Source organism: Mus musculus, chromosome 7 (assembly GCF_000001635.26).
Source record: "Mus musculus strain C57BL/6J chromosome 7, GRCm38.p6 C57BL/6J".
Classification (NCBI taxonomy): Eukaryota; Metazoa; Chordata; class Mammalia; order Rodentia; family Muridae; genus Mus; species Mus musculus.
In genome coordinates this window covers 30,568,855-30,590,874 of record NC_000073.6, presented here as the reverse complement: position 1 = coordinate 30,590,874, position 22,020 = coordinate 30,568,855, and the positions used below count along the sequence as shown (strand labels likewise).

Sequence of the window (22,020 nt, the reverse complement as noted above, 5' to 3'; positions counted from 1 at the left end):
CCCAGGATCCCACTGACCTTGAACCACTCCAAAGCTCTCTGGAGTCAGAATCAGCTGGCTTCCTCTAGCCCCACTCCAGGTAAGCCCCTCAGTATTCCACACAGGGCTTTTGCCCAGTGGCTGGGCTCCAGGAGTCCAGCCTTAGCAGGGCCCCTACTTCACTCTGTTTCCAGGATCTTTTCCCCAGGGCACTGAAACCCTCAGCCCTTGGCAGATAGAAACGTCTGGGCAAGGGTTCACAGGTAAGTAGGGTGAGAGCTGCCGCCTCCCCTCTCCTCACCAAATCGTTTAGACATTGTATTGATTCGGCCTCAGGGATTCTGTCTGGGTCACGCCATTTCTCTGTCCACACAGGCACACTGGCAACCTGTGTGAGTCAGGAGCGCACACTGAACTGCCCATCTCACCAACACCCTCCTTTACCCTCTCCTGCTCGCTCTCGGCCCTATTCTTGCTCTGTGTGTGGAAAGAGGTTTTCACTCAAGCATCAGATGGAGACACATTACCGAGTCCACACAGGTATGGGCATCCTGCCCAGTGTGAATTTATCTTTTTCGTTTCCATCGCCGGCCTGCCAGCTCCTCCCTTGCCCTATTGCTCGACGCACCCCTAGCTTGGAGAGCCTTCGCCCATTTCTTCCTTCTCTGGCTTTCTCCTCCACCTGTAGGAGAGAAGCCCTTCTCCTGTAGCCTCTGTCCTCAGCGCTCCCGGGATTTCTCTGCCATGACCAAGCACCTGAGGACACATGGGGCTGCTCCCTATCGATGCCCTCTGTGCAGGGCTGGCTGCCCTAGCCTGGCCTCCATGCAGGCGCACATGCGTGGCCACTCGCCCAGCCGGCTGCCGCCTGGATGGACCATACGCTCCACCTTCCTCTACTCTTCCTCGAGGCCGACCCGGGCCTCCAGCTCTCCCGGTAGTCCTACCTCCTCTGCTGCCACCTGACCGGGTGTTGGTAGCTTCTCTGGCTTGACAAAGAGTCCAAAGAATGAAAGGCAGAAGGGCTCAGCTAGGGCGGCCTGGCAAATTTAACCACAGAAGAACTGCGAGACAGGAGCTACGAACCCTTCCGGGACAAGCGAGTTGCAGAAGCCTCGGCCTGGCGAGCCCGAGTTAAAGGACAATTAACTCGGTGAAGATTAACTGGGGACTGTCAATTTCATCACTATAATAAAGTTTCCTGTGCTCCAGTCAGGACGAGTCCAGACTTTTCCTCTGTGCTAGGGGGTTTCCACCCTTGCCCTGTAGCGGCCCCTGCTGGCCATTCACCATTCAATAAACAGAGGGTCACACTTCTCCTTCCGGGGGGCTTCGTATAATTCCCGAGGGCAGCACGCGGCAAAGGCGCTCCAGACCCTGCGGGAGAGGAAAGGTGGCTTTGAGGCGCCCCAAGACTCTGGTTCCTCCCACAGCAATCTACCGCGCGCGTAGTCTAGGGCTGGAGAGGAGCGCAGACTGAGGTCCGGATTTCGACCACCGGTCTGCTCTCCTCCGAGTAAGGGACGGAAGACTAGCCTCTCCAGCATCTCCCCTCCGCGCCGGGCAATGCGGCTACCGGGTTGCGCCTGGAAGTGAGACTAATCCAGCGCCGCCGCCCTCCCCTCAGCCAACGCCTAGCGCAATAGCTAACTTCGTCTACTGTGTGTCCGTCGGGTTCCCAGGGTCCGAAGCCAACGGTACCCTGGGAAGGACCCTGGGAATGGTAGTCCATGCAGGTCGCTAGTTCCGACTAGAACAATGGGAGGAGTCTGAGCCGGGAACCACACCTCCTGGAGACCAGGAACTGGTTCTCCTGGTCTCTGTCGCCAACCCGGTATTCCCAGTTCTCGCGCCCCAGCTGTCGGCGGAAGGAGCAAGGCGACTGGACTACATTCCCCAGAAGACCTTGCGCCTCCCGCTCTCAGGCCGCGACGCGGGGTCCGCTCTTCAGGTGCGGCTGGAGGGTGACGGCCGACCGGCCCAGGACTCCTGCTCCCGTGGTGCCCCGCGCGTGGCCAGCCCAGCCCCCGGCTCCTGCCCGCCCCACAGCGGCGCTGGTTGTTGTCGTGAGCCGCAGCCGCCCCGCTTTGCCCCTCCTCCCCTCCTCTCCCCTCCCCCCCGGCCCTGCGCACGGGCTGCCCCTCCCCCCGCCTCCCCGGCCCCTCTCACGGTGCCAAGATGGCGGCGGCGGCGGGCGGCGGCAGTTGCCCCGGGCCTGGCTCCGCACGGGGCCGCTTCCCGGGCCGGCCGCGGGGTTCCGGCGGGGGCGGGGGCCGCGGCGGCCGAGGCAACGGAGCCGAAAGAGTGCGGGTAGCCCTGCGGCGCGGTGGCGGCGCGGCGGGGCCGGGAGGAGCCGAGCCCGGGGAGGACACGGCCCTGCTCCGTTTGCTGGGTCTTCGCCGGGGCCTGCGCCGGCTCCGCCGCCTGTGGGCTGGTGCGCGAGTTCAGCGAGGCCGAGGCCGCGGCCGGGGACGGGGCTGGGGCCCGAACCGAGGCTGCATGCCGGAGGAAGAGAGCAGTGACGGGGAATCCGAGGAGGAGGTGAGGCGGTCGGAGGTGTCTCTAGCGCCGGGTAGGGCGGAGGCCAGGGGCTTGCAGGGCTCCGGATAGCTCCGAAGGGTGTTGTGGACAAGTGGGATTCTCGGGGCTCCTGGAAAGAAGCACGAAGGAAGCAGGCTGCGTGGAGCGTTTGGGTAGCTAGGGCCTTTGAAAGTGATCAGAGAAACCCTGACTGCAGCTAGACGCCTGGAGCCCAATTGGTGTCCTGAGCTGATCTTTCGCGGTAGCAATGGCAGAGCAGGACAGGAGTGGGTGAAGAGGCCATAGGGATTGCATGCCGGACCAGCGGTGGTTGACAGCAGCAGCGTGGCCTTAATTGACCAAGGCTAGAGAGCCTCCTGGGCTCTTACTTGCAGGCTGCCTCCTTGGCCCTTAAAATCCGCGACATATCCCTGCCCTGGTTCCACCAGGGCCCCAGTTGCTCTCTGGTTCTAAGGTAGAGTGGTGGAGGCTTCTTAGGCGCGGGTTGAAGAGGGATAGAATGAATGCTGAGTCTTGAATCTGGAGTGAGTGCAGTCATGGTTTATCCCTCTCAGCCTTTTGGAGAAGGCAGGAGGGTGTGGATTCTATTGCTTAGGAGAGCTAGCTGTCCTCTGAGGGCTCAGAGTGGATTCTAATATGATAAACCATCTGCTCCACCTCTCATCTCCCCCAAACACTCCCCATTTTTAAGAATGCCCTGCAAGGGTGTAAATGGAGGACCTACTTTGTTTTAAGTTGGAATTAGCCCTCATTGTAATGCCTATTGCTTAACTCGAGGAGACCCTCTAGTGTTTTCTTCTGGGCTAGTGAATTACTGATGGCTGTGCTGGAATGGTCTGGTTCAAGAACGCCTTGTACCTTTATTCCTTCTGACCTTGCCTCAGTCTTTTAAGTTCTTTGGTAAATGAGGAGGAGTATGTTAAGGTGGACGATAACTATCATATCTGCAACACCTGAAGCCCAGATGGAACCAGGGCTTTGGTACTGACTGCTGTTTCTCCCCTTCACCCTTGGTCCCCTAAATCAGGAGTTTCAGGGTTTTCATTCAGATGAAGATGTGGCCCCCAGTTCCCTGCGCTCTGCGCTTCGGTCCCAGCGAGGTGAGTGATGGGGAAACTCTACCTCTCTAGTGTTGCGGGAAGGTTCTTGCCCTTTGTGTTCAGCTAGTCTCTACCAGTTACTGAGTGTCCTGTGTTCAGTCCAAGGTAGCCTGGGCTGTGGGGAAAAACAGACAAGTAAGACTTAGTATCCTGTCTTTCTGGGGTGCTTTTCTTAAGACTGAAGGGCCAGTTTGACCCATCTCCCCACAACTGTTCTCCTTTTAGGTCGAGCCCCTCGGGGTCGGGGCCGCAAGCATAAGACGACCCCCCTTCCTCCTCGCCTAGCAGATGTGACTCCTGTCCCCCCAAAGGCCCCTACTCGGAAACGGGGTGAGGAGGGCACAGAACGGATGGTGCAGGCACTGACTGAACTTCTCCGGCGGTCCCAAGCACCCCAACCCCCCCGGAGCCGGGCACGGGCACGTGAACCCTCTACTCCCCGACGGTCTCGGGGAAGGCCCCCAGGACGGCCAGCCGGTCCCTGCCGGAAAAAGCAGCAAGCAGTAGTGTTAGCAGAAGCGGCTGTGACAATCCCTAAACCCGAGCCTCCGCCCCCTGTGGTTCCAGTAAAGAACAAAGCTGGCAGTTGGAAATGCAAGGAGGGACCTGGTCCAGGACCTGGAACCCCCAAACGTGGAGGACAGCCTGGGAGAGGAGGCCGTGGAGGCAGGGGCAGAGGCCGAGGCGGACTTCCCCTTATGATCAAGTTTGTTTCCAAGGCCAAGAAAGTGAAGATGGGACAATTGTCCCAGGAACTAGAATCAGGTCAGGGTCATGGTCAACGTGGGGAAAGCTGGCAGGATGCCCCCCAAAGAAAAGATGGAGATGAACCAGAAAGGGGCTCGTGTAGAAAGAAACAGGAGCAGAAACTGGAGGAGGAGGAGGAGGAGGAGGAGAAGGAGGGAGAAGAGAAGGAAGAAAAAGATGACAATGAGGATAACAACAAGCAAGAGGAAGAGGAGGAGACTGAGAGAGCTGTGGCTGAGGAAGAAGCGATGCTAGCCAAGGAGAAGGAAGAGGCAAAGCTTCCGTCACCACCCTTGACTCCTCCAGTCCCTTCACCACCTCCTCCTCTACCACCCCCTTCAACATCTCCTCCACCTCCAGCATCCCCTCTACCACCCCCAGTTTCTCCTCCTCCCCCACTTTCCCCTCCCCCATATCCAGCCCCAGAGAAGCAGGAAGAGTCTCCTCCTCTTGTCCCAGCTACATGCTCTAGGAAGAGGGGCAGGCCTCCCCTGACTCCTAGCCAGCGGGCAGAGAGGGAAGCTGCTCGGTCAGGACCAGAGGGCACCCTTTCTCCCACTCCAAACCCTAGCACCACCACAGGAAGCCCTTTGGAAGACAGTCCTACTGTGGTCCCCAAAAGTACCACCTTTTTAAAGAATATACGGCAGTTTATTATGCCTGTAGTGAGTGCTCGCTCCTCCCGTGTTATCAAGACACCCCGGCGATTTATGGATGAAGATCCTCCCAAACCTCCAAAGGTGGAGGCTTCTATTGTTCGACCTCCTGTTGCAACCTCCCCACCTGCTCCCCAGGAACCAGTACCAGTCTCCTCTCCACCTCGTGTCCCAACTCCCCCATCTACCCCAGTCCCACTCCCTGAGAAGAGGCGGTCTATCCTAAGGGAACCCACATTTCGCTGGACCTCACTAACCCGGGAGCTGCCGCCACCTCCACCTGCTCCTCCACCAGCCCCATCTCCACCACCTGCCCCTGCCACTCCCTCCCGGAGGCCCTTGCTCCTTCGGGCCCCTCAGTTTACCCCAAGTGAAGCCCACCTGAAGATCTATGAATCGGTGCTTACCCCTCCTCCTCTTGGGGCTCTTGAAACCCCTGAGCCAGAGCTGCCTCCTGCTGATGACTCTCCAGCAGAGCCTGAGCCTAGGGCAGTGGGGCGGACCAATCACCTCAGCTTGCCTCGCTTTGTCCCTGTGGTCACCAGTCCTGTTAAGGTTGAGGTGCCCCCCCATGGAGCTCCAGCTCTGAGTGAAGGCCAGCAGCTTCAGCTCCAGCAGCCCCCGCAGGCCTTGCAGACCCAGCTCCTACCCCAGGCACTACCACCACAGCAACCACAAGCGCAGCCACCTCCATCACCACAACACACACCACCACTGGAAAAGGCCCGTGTTGCAAGTCTGGGTTCCCTGCCACTATCTGGGGTGGAGGAGAAAATGTTTAGCCTTCTTAAGAGAGCTAAGGTGCAGTTATTCAAGATCGATCAACAGCAACAGCAGAAAGTGGCGGCTTCAATGCCGGTGAGTGTGTTACTTTGAGCAAGTCCCTGCACTCAGTCTAGATAAGTGTTTAGCCGGACATGCAGGACCAGTTTCCCTTTTACCTCCCAATTGTTTCTACCCTGACCCTATCCCTTCCCTCTCCTATTCCCCTGTTCCCACTGGTCTTCACTTTGCAGCCCCTGACCCTGTTAATTTCCCCCACCAGCTAAGCCCTGCAGTACAAACCGAGGAGGCTGTGGGGACTGTCAAACAGACCCCGGACAGAGGCTGTGTCAGGTCTGAAGATGAATCCATGGAAGCTAAGAGAGATCGAGCCTCGGTATGCAGTGAGAGGAGGGTCTTCTGAAGAAGGCTGGCTGCAGAACCACATGGAACCATTTCCCACACCTCTTCCTGGTTTTTCCTCTCTCAGGGCCCTGAGTCACCTTTACAAGGCCCCCGAATCAAACATGTCTGCCGTCACGCTGCTGTGGCCTTGGGTCAGGCTCGGGCCATGGTGCCTGAAGATGTACCCCGCCTCAGTGCCCTCCCTCTCCGGGATCGGCAGGACCTCGCCACTGAGGGTAGGGGACTTGAGTAGTGGGAGGCTTGAGGACAAATAAGGTTTGTGCATGAGCAAGAGTACCAGGGAGCTGAGCAGAGGAATTGGATGGGGCTTAGGGGGCAGATGGGTTGCAGTGCTGCTAGGTCTTGGACAGATCTGGTTAGGTCCAGAATACCTAGAGTCAGTGTGGAAAAGCAGAGGGAAAGTAGGGAAATGAGGTAGGATACCTAGTGGCTTTGTGGCTCTGTCTCCCCTCCATCTGCTGCAATAGATACGTCATCAGCATCAGAGACTGAGAGTGTCCCTTCCCGATCCCAGCGGGAAAAGGTGGAATCTGCAGGGCCTGGGGGAGACTCGGAGCCTACAGGGTCTACAGGGGCCCTGGCCCACACACCACGGCGGTCACTGCCATCCCACCATGGCAAGAAGATGAGAATGGCTCGTTGTGGGCACTGTCGGGGTTGCTTGCGTGTGCAGGACTGTGGCTCTTGTGTCAACTGCTTGGATAAACCTAAATTTGGGGGTCCCAACACTAAGAAGCAGTGCTGTGTGTAAGTAGCTGGAGTGTAGCCTCTGGTCCCACCTGGGGTTGTCAGTCACCTGAGCCTCTTGTCCCAGCCAGAGCAGTGGGATGGGCATCCTTGTGGAGAGCTTCCTCTCTTCCCCCAGACCACCAGTCCCTACCCTGGTGACGTGCTGCTCCCCTCCCCAGATACCGGAAGTGTGACAAGATAGAGGCTCGGAAGATGGAGCGGCTGGCAAAAAAAGGTAATAAGGCTTGGAGAGGGTTTCTTCACAAAACCTTACATAGATAGCGGGGTGGCAGAGGCCATGTTTTCTTTGCTTTCCACTCGTGCCTTTGCATTTGACACGTGTCCTTTTTTATCAGAGCTTAAACCTGTCCTGCATTGTTTGTTTTGTGCTGCACTTTCTGGCTTTCCTTTGTCCTGGTGCCCATATATCCCTGGCTGAGTTCAAATCCTACCAAGTCCCCTGTTCCCACAGGCCGGACGATAGTGAAGACGCTGTTGCCCTGGGATTCCGATGAATCTCCTGAGGCCTCCCCTGGTCCTCCAGGCCCACGCCGGGGGGCGGGAGCTGGGGGGTCCCGGGAGGAGGTGGGGGCCACTCCCGGGCCCGAGGAGCAGGACTCCCTCCTACTGCAGCGCAAGTCAGCCCGACGCTGCGTCAAACAGCGGCCCTCCTATGATGTCTTCGAGGACTCAGATGACTCAGAGCCCGGGGGTCCTCCTGCTCCAAGACGTCGCACCCCCAGAGAACATGGTATGCTCTCAGTTTAGCAGTTTGTTTTATGACTCTTTTCCTTTTGGCCATTCTTGGGGTGGAATCCAGGGCCCTGTGTGTGTTAAGCTTAGAAGGGACAGGACTCCTCAGTCTGTCTAAGAGGGTAGCTGGGAACAAAGGAGGAAGTCGTTCTTGGGGAACACACACAGTTGGTGTGTTCAGTACTCACTGAAGGTCTTCCTCCTGAGCCCTGGTTGGAGGAAGCCTTGGGAACGAACGTAGGTGCAGATGGGTAGAGGACCCGGCATAGGAAGGGTCAGCTGTCCTGTGTCCTGCCTAGAGCTGCCAGTACTAGAACCTGAGGAGCAGAGCCGGCCCCGCAAACCCACCCTGCAGCCTGTGTTGCAGCTCAAGGCCCGAAGGCGCCTGGACAAGGTCAGCACGGCCCGCTCCGAGAACCCCAAGCCCTGTGTGAGGCATGGCTCCTGCTCTCCAGGAGCTACCTGGCAAGTCAGGGTGATGGGCACACCTGAGTGTCGTGGTGTGTCCTCACCAGAGGACAGGTCCTGAGGGATGAGGCAGGCCTTGCCTTTCTGGAAAGCCAAGTGGGATCTGGGCAAAAGGCAGGGTATGGCAGGTTGGGGGAGGCCAGTGAGGAGAGGAGTCTGCAGAGGGGTGGGGTTGGCATCTTTTGACAACCCCATGTCCCTCCTTAGGATGCTTTAGCCCCTGGCCCCTTTGCCTCTTTTCCCAATGGCTGGACTGGAAAGCAGAAGTCTCCTGACGGTGTGCACCGGGTCCGAGTAGATTTTAAGGTACAGGGTTGAGAGCAACTTAGAGCATGCAGTGGATGAAACTTCTTTATTGTAACCAGAGCTTTCAACGTGGATCTGACTTGTGTTCCTGGCTGCTTTCCAATCCTGTGTCCTCTCTTACCCCAGGAGGATTGCGACCTAGAGAATGTGTGGCTTATGGGTGGTCTCAGTGTGCTGACTTCTGTGCCAGGGGGGCCACCGATGGTGTGTCTGCTGTGTGCTAGCAAAGGCCTCCATGAGGTTGGTGCTTTGTCCTTTTATTTTTCTTAAAAAACAAAACAAAACAGAAACAAAAAAACAAGACAGTCCTGGCCTCCAAGTCTCCATTTGCCATTCCTGACCTGGAGCTCTCAGGCAGGGATCACCTCCCGGCTGTCCGTCCAGCCTCATGCTGTCTGTCTGTCGTTTCCTTACCCCTCCTAGCTGGTTTTTTGCCAAGTCTGCTGCGATCCTTTCCACCCCTTCTGTCTGGAGGAGGCTGAGCGGCCCTCACCTCAGCATCGTGACACCTGGTGCTGCAGGCGCTGCAAGTTCTGCCATGTTTGTGGGCGCAAAGGCCGAGGGTCCAAGGTGGGGCACTGGCAGCCCTGGGCAGGTAGGGCCTGGGGAGGGGCGACCTCATGCAGTCTCCTGTACACTCCGTTCCCCTCCACTGCCTGCAGCACCTCCTGGAATGTGAACGCTGTCGTCATGCTTACCACCCAGCCTGCCTGGGACCCAGCTACCCAACCCGGGCCACGCGTAGACGGCGCCACTGGGTGAGAGACGAGCCACGTCCCTTAGTCCTGCATTCTATTTAACCTGACCAAAGCCCTCATAGAGATGTAGGGCTGCCCACCACTCTGAGACTGACTGGCAGCATGCACATAGGCAAGCTGTAGGTGGACAGGTGGTCTCTAGGAGCTCATGGGCTCACTCTGCCCCTTTCTTCCTCCTCCCCCGTCTTACCATCATTTCTTTTTTTTTTTTTAAAGATTTATTTATTATTATACATAAATTCACTGTAGCTGTCTTCAGACACCCAAGAAGAGGGCATCAGATCTCATTATGGGTGGTTGTGAGCCACCATGTGGTTGCTGGGATTTGAACTCAGGACCTTTGGAAGAGCAGTCAGTGCCCTTACCCGCTGAGCCATCTCACCAGCCCCTTACCATCATTTCTTGTACTGGTCCCTCTCCATCTGTTTCCTTCTACCCATCCTCCCCGGCTCACCGGTCAGCCTGTTTCAGCCTGATGTCCGGCTTTCTTCTAACACACCCCCACCCCATCCCCCAGATCTGTTCAGCCTGTGTGCGCTGTAAGAGCTGTGGGGCAACTCCAGGCAAGAACTGGGATGTCGAGTGGTCTGGAGATTACAGCCTCTGCCCCAGGTGCACCGAGCTCTATGAAAAAGGTGGGACCTGGCAGCAGAAAGGGCTTGGGGGACTGTGGTAGAGTGGGCCGGGCTCTTGCACCAAAAAGAGGAGATTTTAGTAGCGTTCTGCCATTGAGCTGCAGAACTTTTCCTGTGACTCAGTAGTGTTCAACCAAAGCTAACGAGCACAGAGCAGAGCCCTCTGGGAGTAGTGCAGCTACAGAGCTTGGGGACCCACTCATTTTCTAATATCCCTCCTGGAAGAACCCCTAGGTTTCCACTGGGCCGTGTGAAGAAGACCTGCACTGTCTGCACTTATTCACCCATACAATGTCAGGGCTACAGAGAAAACAGGCTTTGTCCACATACAGCTTTTTGGACTGAAGGGTGTAGGGGTGACACCTTGTGTAGCTGTCAGATGATGTATACAGCCTCTGCACATGACTCAGGCGTTGGTCAGTCCTGGCTGCTTTGACTTTTGCCTCTTACTTCTTCCCCCAGGGAACTACTGCCCAATTTGCACACGCTGCTATGAAGACAATGACTATGAGAGCAAGATGATGCAGTGTGCACAGTGTGACCACTGGGTGCATGCCAAGTGTGAGGGACTCTCAGGTGAGAAGATTACCACAGAGTTACAGGTTCAGCCCTCTGGGGACCCTCTCCCCACCACAGGCCTGTAGGGTGACATGTGCACTAACTGTCCTTGGGCCTTGGGGGCTCCTGGGAACCCCTACATCTTTCCAATCCATTGTCTCCTTTGTCATTGACTGTTCTAGATGAAGACTACGAGATCCTTTCTGGACTGCCAGACTCAGTGTTGTACACGTGTGGGCCATGTGCTGGGGCGACACAGCCCCGCTGGCGAGAGGCCCTGAGTGGGGCCCTGCAGGGAGGCCTGCGTCAGGTGCTCCAGGGCCTGTTAAGCTCAAAGGTGGCAGGCCCATTGCTGCTGTGCACCCAGGTCTGGAGGGCCCCAGACGCAGGGTGGGTGGAGTTGGGCTCAGCCCTAGCCCTTCTGACTTCCCCCATTTGCAGTGTGGGCAGGATGGGAAGCAGCTCCACCCAGGACCCTGTGATTTACAAGCTGTGGGAAAGCGCTTTGAGGAAGGTCTCTATAAGTCTGTGGTGAGTGAGACATGGGAAGGAGCAGGTGGCTGCCGTGAGCAGAGTTAGGCTGGGGTGAAGTTTGGGGTAAGGGCTCAGATGCTAAGAAACTCACCTACAGCACAGCTTCATGGAAGACGTAGTGGCCATCTTGATGAGGCATTCAGAAGAAGGAGAGACCCCAGAGCGCCGGGCTGGAAGCCAGATGAAAGGACTCCTACTGAAGGTGAGTGCTGGCGTGGTGCCTGAAGGGTGGCTTGAGCATTGGTGGAGATAGGGAGGGGAAAAGAGTGTGTCCTTCAGACCCTGCCCCCATCTATTCTCGAGGGAAGGCTGCTCTTCTCATCCTCTTAACCCATTTCCCAGCTGCTAGAGTCTGCGTTCTGCTGGTTTGACGCCCATGATCCTAAGTACTGGCGACGGAGTACACGGCTGCCAAAGTGAGCAGGGATGAGTAGCTGGAGGGGGACCAAGGAGTGAGGTCAGAAGCAAGGGCATTTGGGATTCCGGGGATGAGGCTGGGATAAGGGGTAAGGCTCAGGTCAAGGCTGAAGAGGGTGGTAGAGCCAGAGTGAGCGTTCCTCATTACTTCTAGACTAGCAAAGATGGCGCATGTGCTGTTGGCTCTTTGTTTCTACTTTTTGAAAGCTGTTGGGGAGGTTAGGCAGGCTCTGATGATGGCCCAGGTTGGTCAGAGTGGCGACATGGAAGCCCAAGAGGTTGTAAGAGCCTAGATACGTAAGAGGAGAAAGTACCCTGGAAGGGATGACATCTGAACTGATGTGGGGTGGAGAACAGCACATATAACTGGCACAGAGGAGCTTGGCTTCTTTGAGGGGAGTGTGGGGGGCGGGAGAGAGAAATCCATGTGAGAAAGGAAGAAAGGAACCATGGCATGTAAGGCTATGTCATGGGAAGGCTCCAGCTCAACCTCTAATCCTGTCTCCACAGCGGAGTGCTCCCCAATGCTGTGTTGCCTCCATCCTTGGACCATGTCTATGCTCAGTGGAGACAACAGGAATCAGAGACCCCAGAATCGGGGCAGCCTCCAGGGGATCCTTCAGCAGGTAGTGGGAAACAAGGCTGAACCCTGATTGTTGTGCCATGCCCTAGATTCTGACTCTTGTAGATTGACTTCTATATCCTCTGCAGCTTTCCAGAGCAAGGACCCAGCTGCTTTCTCACACCTGGATGACCCTCGTCAGTGTGCACTCTGTCTCAAGTATGGGGATGCTGACTCTAAGGTAAAGGCTACTATGCAGAGCTCTAGGTTGTGGGGTCCAGTCCTGGGAACTTCCCCGTGATTCCTCTCCTCTTTGCCCACAGGAGGCGGGGCGGCTCCTGTACATTGGGCAGAATGAGTGGACACATGTCAATTGTGCCATTTGGTCAGCTGAAGTGTTTGAGGAGAATGATGGCTCCCTCAAGAACGTCCATGCTGCTGTTGCACGTGGAAGGCAGATGGTAAGGACGTGGGCCCAGAAAGGCGAGCATTTCTTGGGGTCACAGGTTGGCACTTCCTTCAGTGTGGAACTAACCTAATCCTTTATTAAATGATGATCTCTGGGACATGTCCTTCCATTCCACTGCTCGTCCTTGTTACTCTTACTGTGGTGCTGGGAATTGAAGTCAGGGCCTCACATATGCTAGGCAAGTGCTTTACCTTTAAGTGGTGTTATAGTCTCTGCCCCCACCCCCCAAACCCCCTTTTTTTAATGGGACAGTGACTAATGAGCCCTAGCTGGCCAGGTACTCATGGTGCCCAATCTAATTTCAACATAATCTTCCCGCTTTTGCTTCCCAAGTGCTCGGATTGTAGGTGTGTGCCCTGAATCTGGCTCCCTTGGTGCCCATTTGGTTGTCTCAAGACCCTGGCACTGATGACTGGCAGCATCCTTTCTCTAGCTAGATCTAGGCCTGTATTCTAAGAGATGGAATTTACACACCTTGTCTACTGTACCTCTGAAGGCCACCTTCCATACAGTGTCATCTTTCTCTCACTAGGCAGTCAAGTCAGCTTCAGAATCGCTCTCAGCCAGGCGAGACACACATCTTAGTCCCAGTACTCTGAGAGGCAGAGGTGGGATGATCTCTTGTGTCTTGTGAGTTTGAGGCTAGCCTGGTCTACGTACAGAATGAGTTCCAGGACAGCCAGGGCTGTGTAGAAAAACCCTGTCTCAAAAAAGAAAGAATCCTTCTCACTGTGTGCTCCTGGGTGGAGTCCTGGAGAAGACCTACACTGGCAGGGGCGGTGAGGACGAGTGTAAAGAAGGTGACAAGTACCAATGAGGAAGAGCTGATAGCTTTCTCAAGACCTTGCTCTATGTTCCTGAGGTAGTTTGTGTGTGCTCCTGGCCCTGGGCATAGCTAGGAAAGGGGTTTCCCTTCTTACCTAGGCTGTGTAGGGTGCTGGGCCAGCCAGGGCCTGTGCAGTATTGTCAGTGATGCAGAGCCACATAGTTCTCACCTCAGCAGCCCCTTCCTCCCACAGCGCTGTGAGCTCTGCCTCAAGCCTGGAGCCACAGTTGGCTGCTGCCTGTCCTCATGTCTCAGCAACTTCCACTTCATGTGTGCCCGGGCCAGCTACTGCATCTTCCAGGATGACAAGAAGGTTTTCTGCCAGAAACACACAGACCTCCTAGATGGCAAGGTGGGCCAGGATGCTGGGGATCCACTGCCCTCTCCCCTAGCATCTCGGGCTTCCCTGAGGTCATGTTCTGAGGTCAGAACTTTGCCCTCGTGCTCCCCCAACCCTCTGCCAGTCCAGCAACCCCCATTTACTTCCTGCCTCCCAGGAGATCGTGACCCCTGATGGTTTTGATGTTCTTCGGCGAGTCTATGTGGACTTCGAGGGCATCAACTTCAAGCGAAAGTTCTTGACTGGACTTGAACCAGATGTCATCAATGTACTCATTGGTAAGCCTCTTGCTCTCTTACATACTGCTTCTGACCTTACCTGGCACTACCCTACTTGACCTCTCCTTTGTACCATAGGCTCCATCAGAATCAACTCCCTGGGCACCCTATCTGATCTCTCAGACTGTGAGGGTCGACTCTTCCCCATTGGCTACCAGTGAGCACCCCAGGGCTGGTGAGGGGAGGAGGACTCCAGGGCTGGGTGTTGTTTCTAGGTTTCCCTAACCCTCTTGCCCCATTTGTCTGCTCCAGATGCTCCCGCCTGTATTGGAGCACAGTGGATGCTCGGAGGCGCTGCTGGTATCGGTGCCGAATTCTAGAGTATCGCCCTTGGGGGCCAAGGGAGGAGCCAGTGCACCTAGAAGCAGCAGAGGAGAACCAGACCATTGTGCATAGCCCAACCCCTTCCTCAGGTAGGTAGCACTTGGGTACTTATGCCTCATCCCCTTCTCCAAAGGGGGACCTCGCAAAGCTGTTCCCCCACCTCCATATGCTCCATGTGTTGAGAAACTTCAGGATGATCTCTCGAAATGACAGAAACAATGGTAGTTGGCTTTGAACTTCGAAGCATACCACAGGGGCTGTGCTCAGCATTTCACAGGAAGTGAGGGAAGAGCACCAGGCTACCAGCCATAGGGAACAGGAATGTTCACAGCTGGCTTCCTGAGGCCTGTGTGCTCTTGTAATGTTTGGTTGGTCTTGCTAATAAGTTCATAGATTCTGCTGCATTATGTACAAGAGAAATGGTTTATTTCTACAAGAACAGTGGCACAGTCAGGATTTGGGCCTGCATGTGCTTATTTCCAGCCTTTGTGTACACAAGCCTACAGAGGCTAGGAGTGTCAGATCCCCTAGAGCTGGATTGGTTATGAGCCATTTGACGTGGTTTCTGGGGCACGGGTTGGGGGGTTTTAGTACAGGACCCCCAACCTCCCTTGTTCTTGACTTTTCAGAGCCCCCCAATCATGATGATCTGCCAGATACAGATTCTCTGATCCCTGGAGATCCTGTACACCACTCCCCCATTCAGAATCTGGATCCCCCGCTTCGGACAGATTCAAGCAATGGCCCTCCTCCCACCCCTCGCTCCTTCTCAGGGGCTCGAATCAAAGTGCCCAACTACTCACCGTCTCGGAGGCCCTTAGGGGGAGTCTCTTTTGGTCCTCTGCCCTCTCCAGGTAAGCACGATGGGTAGAGAAATGGGCAGTGGTGGTGGTCATCTTTGACCCCAGTACTTAAGAGGCAGAGGCAGGCAGAGCTCTTGTGGGTTCAAGTCCAGCATGGTCTACAGAGGAAGTTCCAGAACAGCCAGGGCTACAGAGAAACCCTGCCTTTCAAAAGGAATGGGTAGAGCTAGCTAGGAAACCTGGAGTTGCTGACTGATACTGACCTTTTCCCTCTTGCAGGAAGTCCATCTTCCCTGACCCACCACATCCCTACTGTGGGAGACTCGGACTTTCCAGCTCCCCCAAGGCGATCTCGGCGTCCTAGCCCCCTGGCCACCAGGCCACCACCATCCCGGAGGACCTCCTCTCCTCTCAGAACTTCCCCTCAGCTCAGGGTGCCCCTGTCTACCTCAGTCACAGCCCTCACACCTACCTCAGGGGAGCTGGCTCCCCCTGACCTGGCCCCATCTCCCCTTCCACCGTCTGAAGACCTGGGCCCAGACTTTGAAGACATGGAGGTGGTGTCAGGACTAAGTGCTGCTGACCTGGACTTTGCAGCCAGCCTGCTGGGGACTGAGCCTTTCCAGGAAGAGATTGTGGCTGCTGGGGCAGTGGGGAGCAGCCAGGGAGGTCCAGGGGACAGCTCAGAGGAGGAGGCCAGCCCTACCACTCACTATGTCCACTTCCCTGTGACCGTGGTGTCTGGCCCTGCCCTGGCCCCCAGTTCCCTTGCTGGAGCTCCCCGAATCGAGCAGCTGGACGGAGTGGATGATGGCACAGACAGCGAGGCTGAGGCTGTCCAACAACCCCGGGGACAGGGGACTCCTCCTTCAGGACCAGGAGTGGGCCGAGGAGGGGTCCTTGGAGCAGCAGGCGACAGAGCCCAACCTCCTGAAGACCTGCCTTCAGAAATTGTGGATTTCGTGTTGAAGAACCTAGGGGGTCCTGGGGAGGGGGCTGCTGGCCCCAGAGAGGACTCTCTTCCTTCAGCACCTCCCTTGGCTAATGGCAGCCAACCCCCACAAAGCCTGTCCACTAGCCCAGCTGACCCCACCCGAACATTTGCTTGGCTCCCTGGAGCTCCAGGGGTCCGGGTATTGAGTCTGGGTCCTGCTCCAGAACCCCCCAAACCTGCCACATCCAAGATCATCCTTGTCAACAAGCTGGGGCAAGTATTTGTGAAGATGGCAGGGGAGGGTGAGCCTGTAGCACCCCCAGTAAAGCAGCCCCCTCTACCCCCCATCATTCCCCCAACAGCTCCCACCTCCTGGACTCTGCCCCCAGGACCCCTGCTCAGTGTGTTACCAGTGGTAGGGGTAGGAGTGGTCCGGCCTGCCCCACCCCCACCTCCACCCCCACTAACACTGGTGTTTAGCAGTGGGCCCCCCAGCCCACCACGCCAGGCCATTCGTGTCAAGAGGGTATCCACCTTCTCTGGCCGATCCCCTCCAGTTCCTCCCCCAAACAAAACTCCCCGGCTGGATGAAGATGGAGAGTCCTTGGAGGATGCCCATCATGTGCCAGGGATCAGTGGCAGTGGGTGAGTGCGTCTCTAAGGCTGGGGCTGGCAGGCTAGGGAGGTAGGCAGGAGGAGGAGGACACGTGGGCTTTCTGTGCTGCTTTTCAGGTTCAGTCGTGTTCGCATGAAAACGCCCACAGTCCGTGGAGTTCTGGACCTGAACAATCCTGGGGAGCAGCCTGAGGAGGAAAGCCCTGGGTGAGTGACCGGGTCCCCTCCCTGAGGCTCTGGACACCCCCTCCCGGTAATTTTTGCCTCCTGACAGGTCTTTGTTGACAGGCGCCCCCAGGACCGGTGTCCTTTGCTGCCACTTGCAGAAGCTCCTTCCCAGGCCCTCGATGGTTCCTCAGACCTACTGTTTGAGTCCCAGTGGCATCACTATTCAGGTAGAGACCAGCTTTTCCTCTCATCGCCTCCTTGTGCTGGGCCCGGTGGAGACTGACAGAACCTGGATTGGTTCACTCGAAACACAGTACACACCATGGGCTAATTGGGTTCATTTTCTAACACTAGAAAACAACAACAAAAACCCTACATAAGCTCAGTGTGTAGAAACCCAAGGCTCGGTGCTAAGAGTTACGGACTGTTAGGGAGCTCCTGGCCTCATGACAGCAGAATTGGGGCTAGAAATCAGTATCTGGGAGGTGGTGGCACTTGGGGAGCAGAGGCAAGTGAGTCTCTGTAGGTTTGAAGCCAGTCTAGAGATGGAGTTGCAGGATAACCAGGGCCACATAGAGAAACCCTGTCTCAAAAACACCACAAAAGAAATCAGATTTAATAATGTATCTTTGTAGCTGCAGGCTGAGCCAGATTTGATTCAGATACGGTAGTCTGGGCTACATAGTGAGACCCTGTCTCACAACAGAAGGAAACAAAACACCAAGGAAAAACAACAGCTCTGTGTACAAGCTCAAGTGGCTGGGCTTTATGCAGCTATAGGGGGTGGAGTAGGGGTGCATCTAATGGTTGGGATCAGAGTTACTGTCTAACAAAGCTTAGGTCAGGGTCATCCAGGGAGGGTGGAGCCCCAGGGCCCAAGTAAGGGGCAGGAACAGGAAGATTAGAAAAGGCTGGTGTTGCCAAGGCCAGGAATGAAGCTGTCAGCAGTCCACCTGCCACAGTAAGCCACCAGACCAGGCCTGTGAGTCCTAGATTGGCAAAGGGCATGAGCAGGTGGCATGGGGCGGGTAGGATGTTGAAGATAGTGGTTGGTGAGAAGCCAGAGCAGCACCCAGGCAGCTAGCCAAGAAGTTGTGCTAAGGATCAGGAGGAGTTCGGGCAGCAGGTCAGAGAGCTTGAGGCTATGAGGGCTGCAACTTCAAAGCTGAGGAAAGGGGGAAGGGTGGTGGCTGAGGAAAAGGGCATGGGAGGATAGTGATCTGCTTTGAGCAGGTGACTCCTGGGATGGGAGAGAGATCTGGCAGGTGTAGCTGGAGGTTTAGTCACAGGTGGGTTCTTGAGTGGTTTTGTCTGCTAGACTTCAGACTAGAAGTGAGGCTCTGTTGGCCTCTGGGGTCACTCTGTGGAGCAGCTGTGTGATTAGCAGGCAAACTGGGTTTATAGTGACCCATCCTCCCCAGGTATTTGGGTTCTCTCAGTACATAGAGGTAGGCTCGAAGCACCACATAAGAGCCGGCTGGACCAAGGCTGCCTAGCTGAGAGGCTTTGGTCTGGCTGCCACTGGGGTGTGATGGTGAGGATAACAAGCACATGCCTGCTCGTGGGGACCCAGACATGTTCATCCTGCAGCTCAGCTTAGATAAGCAGTGTGAGAAAGAGAATGGGGAAGGACTCGTTAGCTGCCCCTGTCTGTTCAGTAGATGAATCGAGGAGGAGTGGAAGGCCTTGGGGCCTGGAGATGAGCTGACTTCTGTGGTAGAGTCAGGATTGTCTGACTAGAGGGTGCTAGAGAGAAAGGCTGTGGTGATTGATGGGGCTTGTGGGTCTTGCTCCTATGTCATGTTCTACCCCTGCCCTGCCCTGCCCTGCCCTAGATACAGTGGTTGGCCTTGGTGTCCACTGCAGATGCTGCTGGCAGCATCTGTTCTCCAACTTCCCTCCTTGAAATGTGGCTTCCAGGACCCCACATTGTCCTCTCGCCTCTGCTCATGCCTCATTTTACCCTTCCAATTTTTGTGTCCCGGGCCCTTGGCCTTGTGTTTGTGTCGCTCCCCCAATCCACTTTCTGGGACGTCAAGGCCTTGTTCCTAAAGCTACCACATCACTTTCTGCAGCCCAGACCTAGTTGGTCCCTGTACTTGGCCCCTGCTTTCTGCACTTGTGTCAGATCCTCTTATCAAGTTGCACGGGGATATCCTCTGAGAGACAGCTCAGTTAGCATGCTCCAGATAGTCCTTAGCCTCATGGCAGTTGATGGCCTCCTTACTGTGGCCAAGCCCACACCTCAGGGTTGCCCTTACCCTTTTCACAGATAAAGCCTGCCACATCAGGAGTCCTGTTGCTTTATCTTTACAATCTGTGACCCCTGGAGGTGGTGCACATCTGTATGATCCCAGATAATCTTGAGTCGGAGAGGTCTCATGAGTCCAGAAGTTCAAGGCCAACCTGGACAATGTAGTGAGACCCTGTCTTAAAACTGAATAAATACATACAGTTCAAGAAGTCCCAAAAATAGTTTATGACCTTCCTAATGCTGTGTGACCTTTTAGTACAGTTCGTTATGTTGTGGTGACCTCCAGCCATAAAGTTATTTTGTTGCTTCTTCATAACTAATTTGCTAATGTTATGAATCCTGTAAATATGTAATATGCTACCCTCAAAGGAATTACAACCCACAGGTTGAGAACCACTGGTATGTAATAAATATTATGTGTACTTGAATGTGTCCAAGCTATACATTTTAACTTGTATAAAAATTTAGTGTATTTTCAGCTGGGGTATAAATTGGTGATAGAATGTTTTCCTAGCACATTCAAGGCTCTGGCTTCAATTCTATACTCCCCCCAATTATTTACTTATTTAACTGTGTATAAGTAATTCTCCAGTATCTATAGAGTTTTGTTTCAGGGACAGAATAATTATAGGGTGTAATGATGGGCTAGCTTTCAGTGAGCCGGCAGAGTCCAGGCGTTCATGCTTCCATGCATGCAGCTGCTCTATGGTGGAAAAGTTTTTCCAGGCCCCTTAGAACATTCAAATCAATGCCACAGGACTCACTCAATAATTGAAGCAGGAAGAGGACCATCTGTCTCCTGTATGTGTTTGTGCCAAAGGGTGGGAGGGATTGATGTCAGCTGGGAATCAGGGGCACTAGGTCTTTTTTTTTTTTTTTCTTCCCCCTTTTGTTTTGAGACAAGGCCTCTCTATGTGGCTCTGGTTGTCTTAGAACTCACTAAGTAGACCAGACAGGCCTCAAACTCACAGACATCTGCCTCACTTTGCCTCTGGAATGTTGTGATTAAATACATGCACTGCTTGCCTGGCAGCAGTGGCTTTTGAGTCCAGGAAAGTGATCCTCTCCTACTTTTACCTTCCCCATGGAAGCAGGCGAGGCCTCAAGCTCTGAGGAAGAGCCTCCATCTCCAGAGGACAAAGAAAACCAGGTCCCCAAACGGGTTGGTCCACACCTGCGCTTTGAGATCAGCAGTGATGATGGCTTCAGTGTGGAGGCAGAGAGCTTGGAGGGTGAGTTGAGGGCAGCATAGCAGAGGGGAAGAGTGTTCATACCCCATCCTGACTTCTGGCTCCTCATTCCAGTGGCATGGAGAACTCTGATTGAGAAAGTGCAAGAAGCACGAGGGCATGCACGGCTCAGGCATCTCTCCTTTAGTGGTAAGAAGTAGCCCCAGGAATCCTGGGAGCAAGGGCAAGGTGGACCCTCCATGTGATTGCTATGTCCTTCCCGTCCTGTTCTCAGGAATGAGTGGAGCGCGGCTCCTGGGCATCCACCACGATGCTGTCATCTTCCTGGCAGAGCAGCTCCCTGGGGCCCAGCGCTGCCAGCATTATAAGTTCCGCTACCACCAGCAGGGAGAGGGCCAGGAAGAGCCACCTCTGAATCCCCATGGGGCTGCTCGTGCTGAGGTCTATCTCCGGTCAGTGTTTGGGGAGCACCCAGGTGGGAATTAAGTCTAGAAAGATTGAAACTGAGACACTAGGCTACCACAAAAGTCATTTGTAGACTTCACGCCAGAAGAGTGGACCCCACCCATCTCCTGTTTAGTTATCTTCAGCCCTATAGTCCCTGGTGATACTGGACCAGATGAAAGAATAGCTAGGCAGCATCTCTTTGAAGGAATGGCTGTGACCCTCCTACTTTTTTTTCCCGCTCCACTTGCAGGAAGTGTACCTTTGACATGTTCAACTTCCTGGCCTCCCAGCACCGTGTGCTCCCCGAGGGAGCCACCTGTGATGAAGAAGAGGATGAGGTGCAGCTTCGGTCCACCAGGTGTGCAGATAAGTTAGGGTCCTGGACCTGGTCAGAAAGGGTCCTAAAGGGGAGTTGACTGGATACCAACTTATGTGGTATTTTGTCCCATACCAGACGTGCCACCAGCCTGGAGCTTCCTATGGCCATGCGCTTTCGTCATCTCAAAAAGACATCCAAAGAGGCTGTGGGAGTCTACAGGTTAGTGGGGTTGTGGGGTGCCCCTTGGGTGGACAGATAGGAGCCATGACGAGGAGCTGACTGGTGTCTGTCCCCCATCCCCGAGTTCACTGTGGTTTGTTCTGTCCCGCAGATCAGCTATCCATGGACGAGGTCTGTTTTGTAAACGCAACATCGATGCGGGAGAGATGGTCATTGAGTACTCTGGCATTGTCATTCGCTCTGTGCTGACTGACAAGCGAGAGAAGTTCTATGATGGGAAGGTAAGTGGCGTGAAGGTTTGAGGTGAGTGGATGTGGGCTGACCTTGACAGAGAACTAATTCCTTCGTCCCGTGCTGTAGGGTATTGGGTGCTACATGTTCCGCATGGATGACTTTGATGTGGTGGACGCCACCATGCACGGCAATGCTGCCCGATTCATCAACCACTCATGTGAGCCCAACTGCTTCTCTCGTGTCATCCATGTGGAAGGCCAGAAACACATTGTCATCTTTGCCTTGCGCCGCATCCTGCGAGGTGAGGAGCTCACCTATGACTACAAGTTTCCTATCGAGGATGCCAGCAACAAGCTGCCCTGCAACTGTGGCGCCAAGCGCTGCCGTCGCTTTCTTAACTGAGGCCATGGCTGCCCGGATTCCTCACGTGCCCGCTGCCATCTCACCCTGGCCTGTGGCTCCCTAGTCTCAGTATCTCACTCCTACCTTCCTGTCCATGGTGAATGTGGGCATGTAGTGGGGCAGGAGTCTGCCTTCACCCCTCCTGCCTACCCAGCCATTGCCTCCTTCCTCCTTCCCTGGGGACCCAGGATGTAGATATTGTACAAAGGTTTCTAAATCCCTTCTTTTCTATGCACTTTTTTATTTAAGAGGGCGGGGTCCCAGGTGGGAATCCCCCCACAATAAAGTCTGTCAGCGTTTGGAGAG

The 22,020-nt window shown here is 55.2% G+C and overlaps 2 protein-coding genes, 1 long non-coding RNA gene and 1 other non-coding gene across 12 annotated transcripts in view; 2 read left to right on the top strand and 2 right to left on the bottom strand.

The window, feature by feature from the left end:
• The window catches only part of Zbtb32 (zinc finger and BTB domain containing 32), a 13,140-nt gene extending 11,945 nt beyond the window's left edge, over window positions 1–1,195 (top strand). For 3 of the 6 annotated variants that reach the window (XM_011250663.3, XM_006540246.4, XM_006540245.4), the window contains 4 exons: window positions 6–79; window positions 174–242; window positions 355–519; window positions 668–1,195. In XM_011250663.3, the coding sequence (XP_011248965.1) occupies window positions 6–79; window positions 174–242; window positions 355–519; window positions 668–945 (586 nt within the window). In that variant the 3' untranslated portion in view covers window positions 946–1,195. The remainder of the gene's footprint in view (window positions 1–5; window positions 80–173; window positions 243–354; window positions 520–667) is intronic. The other 3 variants (NM_021397.2, NR_153655.1, XM_006540248.4) reach the window with 3 other exon arrangements.
• Gm32082 lies at window positions 516–2,096 on the bottom strand. Its single transcript, XR_003946734.1, has 3 exons — window positions 1,556–2,096; window positions 1,270–1,356; window positions 516–661 (listed from the first exon to the last, which is right to left on the bottom strand). It is a non-coding gene; the product is annotated as a predicted gene, 32082 (long non-coding RNA).
• On the bottom strand, window positions 1,438–1,495 carry Mir3569 (microRNA 3569). The gene has a single exon (NR_106134.1). It is a non-coding gene; the product is annotated as a microRNA 3569 (primary transcript).
• Window positions 1,819–22,020, top strand: Kmt2b (lysine (K)-specific methyltransferase 2B). 4 transcript variants are annotated; one of them, XM_006540408.2, is made up of 37 exons: window positions 1,819–2,520; window positions 3,548–3,620; window positions 3,846–5,881; window positions 6,069–6,182; window positions 6,276–6,426; window positions 6,679–6,958; window positions 7,120–7,175; window positions 7,413–7,691; window positions 7,993–8,087; window positions 8,369–8,467; window positions 8,594–8,707; window positions 8,891–9,037; window positions 9,130–9,225; window positions 9,743–9,860; window positions 10,323–10,436; window positions 10,601–10,785; window positions 10,860–10,949; window positions 11,050–11,154; window positions 11,295–11,368; window positions 11,880–11,995; window positions 12,081–12,172; window positions 12,255–12,392; window positions 13,420–13,578; window positions 13,724–13,844; window positions 13,923–14,001; window positions 14,097–14,257; window positions 14,798–15,022; window positions 15,251–16,550; window positions 16,638–16,727; window positions 16,809–16,915; window positions 20,037–20,174; window positions 20,247–20,321; window positions 20,407–20,584; window positions 20,830–20,937; window positions 21,034–21,117; window positions 21,230–21,359; window positions 21,439–22,017. In XM_006540408.2, the coding sequence occupies exons 1-37, from the start codon at window positions 2,158–2,160 to the stop codon at window positions 21,712–21,714; spliced, it is 8,166 nt and encodes a 2,721-aa protein (XP_006540471.1). In that variant the 5' UTR covers window positions 1,819–2,157; the 3' UTR covers window positions 21,715–22,017. The 4 variants fall into 4 exon arrangements, with proteins under 4 accessions (XP_006540471.1, NP_083550.2, NP_001277502.1 ...); NM_029274.2 differs by having other exon boundaries at window positions 2,149–2,520; window positions 14,825–15,022; window positions 20,034–20,174; window positions 21,439–22,020; NM_001290573.1 differs by having other exon boundaries at window positions 2,149–2,520; window positions 20,034–20,174; window positions 21,439–22,020.

What these genes read in the sequence shown, in the direction of transcription:
- Kmt2b (NM_001290573.1), top strand. Translation starts at nt 2,158, where the DNA reads ATGGCGGCGGCGGCGGGCGGCGGCAGTTGCCCCGGGCCTGGCTCCGCA. An exon ending in TCCAGGGGATCCTTCAGCAG is followed by an intron (nt 11,996 to 12,080) that starts GTAGTGGGAAAC and finishes TATCCTCTGCAG; the next exon opens with CTTTCCAGAGCAAGGACCCA. An exon ending in CAGGCATCTCTCCTTTAGTG is followed by an intron (nt 20,322 to 20,406) that starts GTAAGAAGTAGC and finishes TCCTGTTCTCAG; the next exon opens with GAATGAGTGGAGCGCGGCTC.